This window comes from Physella acuta, unplaced genomic scaffold (genome assembly GCF_028476545.2).
Source record: "Physella acuta isolate Inbredline_101_S28 unplaced genomic scaffold, ASM2847654v3 ptg001171l, whole genome shotgun sequence".
Lineage (NCBI taxonomy): Eukaryota > Metazoa > Mollusca > Gastropoda > Physidae > Physella > Physella acuta.
Genome location: NW_026732688.1, coordinates 205,667 through 216,170, shown reverse-complemented (window position 1 = coordinate 216,170; position 10,504 = coordinate 205,667). Strand labels below are relative to the sequence as shown.

Here is a 10,504-nt window from a genome sequence, read left to right as displayed (position 1 = left end):
CTGTGTGGTTTGGTGATCATTATAATTATATCATTATATCATACTAGGCATACTGCCTAGCTTCGATTATGTTTTCAAAAACATTTGAGAATTCGAATATTTAATTATTTATTGACGGCTGAGGTGTGGAATGCTTAAATTTAATCAGTAATGCTAAATTTAGAGAATTTTTTTTTTTTTTTTTTTTTTTTTTTTTAACAGATTATAATTTTATTTTGTTTTACAAAGCAAACAACAAAATATTTTAGACACATTTCGACAGTTTAAAAAATCATTTGTGATTAACAATTACTTCAATACATAGAAAAACATCCATTCTTAGAGCCCAAATAAAGAAATTTAAGTTAAATAATGTTAAATGAGTGACAACTCTGATTCTAAATTTGGGGAGCAAGTTTAAGTTTAAAAAGTTTAAATGTATGTAAAATTCTTGGAAAGAAAAAAAAAAGCTATTATAAAAACCATTACAAAAATCAACACATTATAATCCCTTAGTTTTAGTATTGATAAAGTTTGTCTACTGTTTAAATAATTTAAATCACAAGCTGCCTATGTTTACATTTGAATGTGTTGTATTAACATTACTCAGTATTACTTAACATAGGTGCAGCTATATTTAAAACAAAAATTAAATTGCACTGCAGTTGTAATTAGATCATATTGACAGTGAAGAAAAAAATTAACCATTGGTACAGTTTTGTTTTATAAAACTTGACATCAACATATACAATGTGCAATAAGTGGAAGTTACGTTGACATAATCAAAGTAAGGGAACGTTACGTTTTCCTGCGGTTGATGTGGTAATAGATGACAACTTGGATGTACTTGTTCGTACTGATGATGTGGCGCTCTGAATTATCTCCAGGATTTGGAGCCTTAGGGTCAACACTGATAATCTTCCTGTCTCTTTTGTTTTTGAACAGCAGCCCTGATGCATTCTCAGCGATGACTTGGTAGTTGGGTGTTGGGTTTGAAGTGGAGGTTGCAGTCTCCCAGTTGTAGAAACTTAAATCTGATGGTCGGGGAAGAAGCCTCTTCTTTCCACTAAAGTAAGGTTCAAAATCTTCAGTTTTTAGTCTGTATGCATAATCAATGTACCCTGAGATCTCTTGGCCTCTAGAGTTGCGATCTCTTATAAAAATAATTGATGTCATCTTTCTATTTCTGTTTCCTGCTTCTCGTGCAGCTAATGCCAATAGAAGTGGTTCCTTAATGTCTTTGTCATCACTGGCCAGTTTTTTTTGCTGGCTACGCTTTGAAAGTCTGCTAGCTTCTGCTGCTTGCTTTCTGGCTTCAAATTCATCTCGCTTGAGAACCTCCCCACTTCCTCGATAACCAAGCTCCACTAACTGTCTTGCTAGCTCTTGATCCTCAAGATAGTATAAATCAGATGAAAGTATCTGGGAGTCCAGAAAATCCTCATAGGTATTATATTCTGTAACAATGTTGTCACTGCCAGTAGATATTTCCTCTTCCATATTTTCAATTTAGATTAGGTAATGTTTTGAAACAAAGTCACTTCACTACTGACTACAAAAATCCAGTGACTGTTTTTTTTTCTTTTTTTTCCCTCTAGTACGATCAGTAGTCTAGTAATTTATAGGCCGCATTTGCGCGGTTCGCTCCGCGTTTTTTTTTTTTTTTTTTTTTTTTTTTTTTTATATTTTGACAAATTTATTTACATGAGAAGAATATCTATGAATGAACAGTGTATCGCCATAATATACACAATAAAATATAATATGGCAGAAAAAAAACTGTGGGCAAGCGTTATAGCTTATAGTTAAAAAATACATCATTCACAAGGTTTTCGGCAAAATCATATAAAGTATTCGTTTATAGTGCTCACGAATACCACCGTCAGCCAACTTCTCTCACTCCAGTCAGTCAGATATATATAAAAAAAAAATCAAGAAATAGAATGTTTGATCGCTCAAGCATTTACTTACTTCGGCCAGGTGTCCAACATTCACACACGATTGTCTTTGAAGACAATACACATGAATACAGTTTGTTAGAGTTAATAAGAAATTTAATAAATAGAACGGTTACATCTAGGACTTTAAAACGTATTAAACATGCATGGTATTTATGTTGGTAGAAGTTGAATTTGGTAGCTTATTTATATTCTTTTGTTATTGGCAAGAGTTCGCTTTCCTTTAAGACATGTGTTGTCCATATTAATTTCAACATGATATTGTTATTTGTTTACGAAAAAATAATACCAAAGCCTTTGGCTCTCTGGCAACATTGATTAAGCTGAAGTTTTGCTTGTTTACAAAATAAAAACTACAGTAATTAAAGGTTACAGTTTTATAAAAAAGTGAAATAATCATAATTCAAAATAATATGAAATATTAAATACTACACACCAAAGAAGTCATGCATAAACTAGTTAAATAATATAGAAAAAAAAATCATCATTTTTCCAACCATTTTAAAAATACAGTTAAAAATTTAGTAATAACAAAATATGGATTATGTTTCTTATTCTTTTGAAATTTAAGAATGGGAAGTAACTGTTATGAAAAAAAAAACAAGGTAGCTATTTGTTAAAATATTTAAGAAATATTAATTAATTTATTTTTATTTTATTATTATTTTATAATTAAAGATGAAAGACATAAACGTAGTATAACAAATGCAATACGAATGTAGCTGTTGCGTTCCATTATGGCCAGTAATGATAACAGTATATTTTATCTAGTGGTAGAATAATAATCAGGATATAATAGTTTACATCTGAGGGCAAACAAGACCTTAAATAAACAGTGACATTTTTGTCTTTCTCTCTTTATTATGTCTCAGTCTTCTAATCTTTATCAGCGAGCCTCGACGTTGTCCCAGAGGCGTCCGCTGTTACATTACTTTGATCATCATTCGACATATGAGGACTAATGCAGGTTTACAATTTTCAACTATCCTGTGGTCGTTTTTTGTACATAAATATACATATACCTACATATTGTTAAGGATGTTGGTGAGTTTTAATTACGTTTACTGGAGCAAACTGTTCTTCCTGAAAGTAAACGAAAACACAGCGACATCGGGTTTTTAAGGGAGATTGGTGCGGTAAGAAGAAAGGGAATACACAAAAAGGCTGTCTGTGTAAAATGTTGCTCTGGTTTAGGTAGGGGTTGGGATTTTCCTGTAATAGAGCCTGCATTTTAGAAGGGCGGGACAATAATTATAATGTACATTTTTATTTTGTTAAAAAAAAGTATCATTCACTCTATTCAGTTATACCTATTACCTACGACAGTCTTCTTTTTTTTTTATAAAATCGGAATCTCAACATAAATTCAAAGACTTCTAGTTAGGCAACACATGAAATATAGAGAAACATAGAGAAACATAGAGAAACATAGAGAAACATAGAGAAACATAGAGAAACATAGAGAAACATAGAGAAACATAGAGAAACATAGAGAAACATAGAGAAACATAGAGAAACATAGAGAAACATAGAGAAACATAGAGAAACATAGAGAACCATAGAGAACCATAGAGAAACACAGAGAAACATAGAGAAACACAGAGAAACATAGAGAAACATAGAGAAACATAGAGAAACATAGAGAAACATAGAGAAACATAGAGAACCATAGAGAAACAGAGAAACAGAGAAACACAGAGGAACATAGAGAAACATAAAGAAACATAGAGAACCATAGAGAAACATAGAGAAACATAGAGAACCATAGAGAAACATAGAGAACCATAGAGAACCATAGAGAAACATAGAGAAACATAGAGAAACATAGAGAACCATAGAGAAACAGAGAAACATAGAGAAACATAGAGAAACATAGAGAAACATAGAGAAACATATAGAAACATAGAGAAACATAGAGAAACATAGAGAAACATAGAGAAACATAGAGAAACATAGAGAAACATAGAGAAACATAGAGAAACATAGAGAAACATAGAGAAACATAGAGAAACATAGAGAAACATAGAGAAACATAGAGAAACATATAGAATGTGATAAATTGTATCAAGGATGGAGGTGGAAATAAAGGGAGACAATCATTGTTTCCTGCCTGACTCAACAATTACTTGAAGGCTTTCTTTTCGGGAACAAAGCAGCTAGAATAAAAATTGAATAGCTTCCATAAGATTAGTTCTTAAGATTTTAGTACATCAACAAAATAAAATAAAATTGTATGCGTCGGTGTTTTAAGTGTAGTTGGAGAACAAAAGAATGGGAGCGGGTTTGGCTCCTTACCTGGACCTGCATATTTTTTTCCAAAGTAGGGGGAGTACTTACGGTTGCATGACCGTATGGTATGTCCATAAGGTCATGTCCTCTACGTCGATGGTATGTCCACAAGGTCATGTCATCTACGTCGATGGTATGTCCATAAGGTCATGTCCTCTACGTCGATGGTATGTCCACAAGGTCATGTCCTCTACGTCGATGGTATGTCCATAAGGTCATGTCCTCTACGTCAATGGTACAAGTCGGTCGCAGGAGCTCATTATTTCGCGGGTTTTGCTAGACTGTTGATGTAGTAAGTCACGTGTTATTTGTAGTTTTCCTTCATTAGTCCTTAACTACATAATGTTTTGGTTGTCGCTTTTGTGATTGTTCCCTGTCTTATCATCATCAGTTTGGGGTTGGGGGGTAAATATGGCGGTAGGCTGACAAAACAGAGATTTTTCTTGTAAATTGTTGTTGTTCTGTGTTGTTTAAAGTTCATAAAGTCCATTTACAGAGAAAATATTGGAAAGTTCGAAATTTATGACTAAAATGGAATTAGAACTGAGTCTGACCAACAGTTTTTCCATACGGCCTAGTCATCTACAGAGGTGCATGCATAAAAATGGCCAGATAAATAGAAGTTGAGTATCCTAAAATGTATGTTGAAATTACCCTGTTTTTCCCATAAAATACAAATATTATATAAGGAAATACGACTGGTCAGTTTTGACCCATTTCCAGATTTTTCCGGGATATGGCGAGTTTTTTCTGACACCCCTCGGTGTTTTCCTACCACCTCACAAAATTTCAAGGGGGGGGGGTCGTTAGACGAAAGTTTTATAGCCCATATAAGGCGCCGGTCAGTCGATGTCAGTTTTGACCCATCTCCGTGGACTTTTCGACCAACCGTCACCGGCCCTCGTGTTCTATCGCCCCAAGGCACCATCGTGCCAAATTTGACGCGCCTGCGGCGCCGGGAAGTGCCCTATCCGGCACCTAACCACTTTGCTATCCTAATATATAATGGAATTTATTTAAAAAACATATACTTTTACCAGTGTCCGCCCTACCCCCCCGAAACGAAAATATCTAATGGCCCAAACCCCCCACCCCCCCCCCCCGGAGGAAAAAATCTGGAAGAAACAGTTTAAGCGATATAGGAAGACTATATAATCAGTAAAACATGTAGGCTATGTGCACTAACATATATGTGTATGTTTCATCAAAGTAATTGTTTTTACGTAATACAGAAAAGAAAAAAAAACAGGAAAATTGTTGCAAGATTTGCATTTTGTAAGTTCGTCAAACTTATCCACATCTTGGCCGCCTTTCCATAGATCATGTGGTGAATCTTCACTTAACAAATCCTCTACTGAATCATTTAACATTTGTACTCATTGTAGTATGTTCCAACAACACAGTATATTTATATGTACTTTTGTTTTCCCAATGCTCGACTATCTTTCGCCCTGTGAATTTAATTTTTTGATTTTCGTAAAAAGAAGTTTTATTTAGAACAACTGATCATAGCACGCAGATCTATAAGAAGATCTATGTAGAGAATGTGTACACTAAATATTTTTAGACGAATCAACCATAAAATATTGTATGACAGTATGCGTCGGTAATGTAATTTCGTAGTTAGACGTTGTGTGTATGTACCGTGCACAGCTTTACTTTTACTATATATTGATGTCAATTATTTACATTTGGAATTGAGGCAAGTCTCTTCAGTTTCTTAATGACTCTTCTATACTTCTAATATTTCTAAATCAAGTGAAACTATTTTAAAACCGTCAAGAAAAGATTTGCATTTAAAGCGTATACTTTTTATGCAAAAATTGTTCTTAATGCCAGTTTATTCCTGTTATCTAATTTTTTTTTCTTTTTTTATCATACCGTCGGTGTAAACAGGTAAGGTCTTTCCGTGGTTGTGTTTAAATGTCGAGTTTTACTCATTTAAACCTGTTCTCTTCTTTCTGTTTTTGTTACTCTGCCTTGATGTGCTATAATGTATTCAATGACTTTTATATACCTATGTTTAAGAAATCTTGCATGAGTGTCTTCAAACCTTCTCAACTCCATCCCGTCGTATAGTCTAACGCTAGTTTAACAGAGGTAAAGCAATACCTCATGGAACAAAAATACATCCATTAAGGCACAGCTGCTTTTTAATTGTGGAAATTATAGACAAAAGACTATTCAAATGTATCCGTGTATATGTTCTCAGATTCAGATGCTTTTTTCTTAGTTATAAAAATAAACACAAAACTCTATACTTAAAAACAATTAATTTAAAAAATTAGAAATATTTTTACATGGTAAAGTAATGCATTATGAAACAAATGCAACGAGTCAATTGATAATGAGTGAGTGTAAAAATACAAGTAAGTTGACGTGATAATTAGGTTACACCAGAACATATAGAACCTTTACACTTTAAGAAGAACAGTGGAGTGAATAGATTTGTCTCATAAAAATAGGTCTGCTACACCAACTTAAAGCTATAGCTTTATTTAAAACATCTTCAGATACTTTGTTTACACTTGACGTACTTTCATCTCAACAAATTCTGCGATATCTCCATCACTTGATTGCCCAGGCCAGTATATTCCTATAGCAGAGGCTGTTGTACCCCAGACACCATTTAAATCTACATATTTACAGTTCGCATACCACCAACCACCTTTATGCTCTCTAGCACAATCTCTGCGGTCTATATCATTGTCCCTGTCGAATGTAGAAAACTTCATACCACGATGATTGTTTAGTTTGTCTTTAACATTTCCACTGAATGACGACATGTATATTTTATACGACGCTGCTTCGTTGTCTACCTTGAAAAAATCGTAATGAGCGTAGTACTTTATACCTTTTTTAGTCATGTCGATTCTCAGTTCATTGTACCCCTGTAATGTAGAACACATGTGACATATTAACCTTTTTAAAATATGGCCTTAGCTTGTATGTAAAATTTTTTTTCTAAGCTCACCATCAAAGTCAGGTTAGAGATCCAGTCATTCCCAAGCCAGAAATCTCCACCCAATGAACCAAATCCATGTTTATAGTCGTTCCAACCTCTCGTAAAATCGACATCACCCAAAACACGTCTCTGAAATAGGACATTTTGCAAGTTATTTATAAACTATTTTAAACCAAAATGGATAGATTAAATCTATAGAAGATCAAAGTTTTTCAAAAAGATTTTAGCGTAAAAAATTTACCAACCTGAAAAATGATCCAACCTCCACCGTCAGTTTTTGTGTCGCACAAAGCAAATTTATCTCGATCAAGTCTGACGGTCGTTCGTTCTGGTACATCAGTTTTGTCGTTCTTTTTACACTGTTTATAAATAGAAAGATGTTTGTTTTAACACATGACTAGAAACAAATGAACTTATCTCCAAAGACTGCCTTAAAATGTGGGTTTGTTTTTAAAAAACAATACTGATTCTGTAGTACACGCAAATGTTGTCGTATTTAAAAATTCTAATAATTTGTATAATGTATATTTGTTGATTTAATTCTAGCAGTGCTAATTCAAATAATATTTATGTCGAAATAAAACAATTACCTGATGTGTCATCAGTGACAACGCAGGATTGACGTTGTAATTGTTTTTCATCTCTTGTACAGTTGTGATTAAAGCTTCTATCATAAGGTTTGTTTGGTTGTTCCTTGTGATGGACTCGTTAAGCTTTACGTCCATTGCTCTAAGTTTGTCATTCACTGTTTGCATGTGTTCTGTAATATTATTTATCTTAGCATCAACCACGTCTATTGCTCTAATTCTGGCATTCACTGTTTGCATGTGTTTTGTGATGTTATTTATCTTAGCATCAACCACGTCTATTGCTCTAATTCTGGCATTCACTGTTTGCATGTGTTTTGTGATGTTATTTATCTTAGCATCAACCACGTCTATTGCTCTAATTCTGGCATTCACTGTTTGCATGTGTTTTGTGATGTTATTTATCTTAGCATCAACCACGTCTATTGCTCTAATTCTGGCATTCACTGTTTGCATGTGTTTTGTGATGTTATTTATCTTAGCATCAACCACGTCTATTGCTCTAAGTTTGTCATTCACTGTTTGCATTTGTTCTGTGATGTTATTTATCTTAGCATCAAGCACGTCTATAGCATTAGTAGAGCTGATGTGTTTGTTACTGTTGTTTAACTCTGTAGATGATGGAATCTGAGCCGTGTGGTCACTGTACCCATCTCTACCAGAATGTGACATCTGTAAGGACATTGACACGTCTGCACCTTTTAGTTTTTCTGGATCTTCAAACGATTTCAAAAAGTCGGCCATTGTGTCCACAGTTTTCACGTAGTTCAAAGTTTCAGCTTTCAAATTCAGCAACAAAACAGATTTCTTGATTTTCTCTCTTTCATAAGACGTTGTTCTGTTCTCTAGCATTCCCGTGTCTCCTGTCTTATTGGTAAAATATACTTGACATTTATACTGGTGTAAATTACAGGCTGAAGTATTGGAGAAAGACAAGACCAGTTCTCCGTGATGTTTGGATAGTTTGCCCTCAGATAATATCCCAGATATTTTATAATCTCGAACCTTTGAATCAGATCCTGAAATAGACGCCAACAAAATCTTCCCTTCAGATTCACTGATCCTATAGACTGACATGTTGACAAGAGCTGACATCTGAGTGTCTTCTGTTATGTTTTCTGTACACTGGAGTTGTGCACAAAATAAACTTTTCCCATGGTAAAAGTGTTCTCTGGTCATGCCAACTTTAAGGCCTAGAAAACAGTAGACAAAAGTTAATACGTAATATCTAATGCGTTCTATCAATTAAATATTTTGTACACATCAGAGAGATTATGTGATGTGTACAATTAATTAAATATTTTGTACACATCAGAGAGATTATGTGATGCCTTAAAATCTCCAGTCCGGGAACCGTCCTCGCCACTTTCCTGTTAGCAGTCGAGCTTGCCACAACCCAATTACGAAGTTCCTTCATTATTCAAACACAATCAAAACATTTCTTACTAAATATTGTTTAAAATCACTGTACTTTAGTTTAATTATTTAAAAAGAAAAAAATATGATCTGTGGGTTTCGAGGGTCATCCATAAAGGACGTCACGTTTATGTGTACATTACTCAAGATTTCGGATGTGAACCTTAGTGAAATAAAACTAGACGCACTAACCTTTCATAAGCTGAAGTCACAGTCATGTCGCTTGGTGTTTTTCAAATTTTATAATTTTGTTTAATAAACACAATTGTAATGCATAAGATCTGAAGTCCTTCTACCTTTGAGTAGTTAGCATAAAACATTTACCTTTAATTAAATTAAATAAAAGATGATTGTAAAGCTTAAATAATAAAGATAAATGAATTCAATCCATGCGTGTTTCGAATACACTTAATTTTTAAGAAGACAATTTAGTCAGCGGAATAGCCGTATTGTTTTGCTATGGTCATTAAAAGGGCAACAACCAAGTTAATATTTTCTGGATAATCAACCATAGCGATTTGTATCCCTTTATATACAGTTTCTATCTATCGAAATGATAAGTATTACGTGGAGTTGAATTGTCACATCATTTCAAAATAACGTTTTTTATGGACGAGTCATATTAAATGTATTATGTTTATATTGTTATAATAATATTAAACTTCACAACAAGTTCTTAAGTAAAATAATTTATGTTTCATAATTTTAATATGCGACAAATGCACTATGTCTTACAAAAATGCATTAAAGTAATTAATTAAGAAGAAGGCTAATAAGGTAATGTTTTGATCGATTAACATCCTACTGTTCCGTTTTTAGATAATAATATTTTCGACTTGTCATATAGGCCTAATATAATTAAAGTGAGCTTACCAAACGACAGAAATAAGTTGACGGCTAACACAGCAATAAAATACAAAGCAGACATTTTAAACTATTGCAATAACATCAACTCAGCGGAATACGTTCTCGTAGCTGGTTTGTTTGTCAAATAGTCTCGTACTTATATACCGACCAGTTAAAAACATACATAAGTTGACAGGAGGTTGAAGGTCAACATGCACATGTAAACAGATATCACGTAATGAGTTTGCCGCTAGAGTTGACCAGAAATAAATGTCTGAAGTTGAAACCTGATATCAGATAATATCACATAGATTTTTTCGTGTAATCGTCTCCTTACATACATACTTGAATAAGAAAGTAGTCGCGTCAAGAGCCGACATGTAGTTACTAGCACGATACCGATTACTCTTTCATCGATACCAACATACTTATCAAAGTAACTAGAAACGGAAAGAGCAATTTGT

At 33.6% G+C, this 10,504-nt stretch overlaps 2 protein-coding genes across 2 annotated transcripts; both read right to left on the bottom strand.

Moving 5' to 3' along the window:
• Window positions 1–378: 378 nt before the first annotated feature.
• Window positions 379–1,529, bottom strand: LOC131956711 (cilia- and flagella-associated protein 299-like). The gene has a single exon (XM_059321272.1). It carries the CDS (start codon window positions 1,477–1,479, stop codon window positions 778–780), a length of 702 nt encoding a protein of 233 aa, XP_059177255.1. The 5' UTR covers window positions 1,480–1,529; the 3' UTR covers window positions 379–777.
• A 5,219-nt stretch (window positions 1,530–6,748) lies between these two features.
• On the bottom strand, window positions 6,749–10,177 carry LOC131956705 (fibroleukin-like). The gene is made up of 5 exons (XM_059321263.1): window positions 10,068–10,177; window positions 7,782–8,971; window positions 7,437–7,550; window positions 7,201–7,320; window positions 6,749–7,117 (listed from the first exon to the last, which is right to left on the bottom strand). Exons 1-5 carry the CDS (start codon window positions 10,120–10,122, stop codon window positions 6,749–6,751), a joined length of 1,848 nt encoding a protein of 615 aa, XP_059177246.1. The 5' UTR covers window positions 10,123–10,177.
• Between the last annotated feature and the right edge of the window lie 327 nt (window positions 10,178–10,504).

What these genes read in the sequence shown, in the direction of transcription:
- LOC131956711 (XM_059321272.1), bottom strand. Translation starts at nt 1,479, where the DNA reads ATGGAAGAGGAAATATCTACTGGCAGTGACAACATTGTTACAGAATAT.
- LOC131956705 (XM_059321263.1), bottom strand. Translation starts at nt 10,122, where the DNA reads ATGTCTGCTTTGTATTTTATTGCTGTGTTAGCCGTCAACTTATTTCTG. An exon ending in CAACTTATTTCTGTCGTTTG is followed by an intron (nt 8,972 to 10,067) that starts GTAAGCTCACTT and finishes ACTGTTTTCTAG; the next exon opens with GCCTTAAAGTTGGCATGACC. An exon ending in TCTCTAACCTGACTTTGATG is followed by an intron (nt 7,118 to 7,200) that starts GTGAGCTTAGAA and finishes TCTACATTACAG; the next exon opens with GGGTACAATGAACTGAGAAT.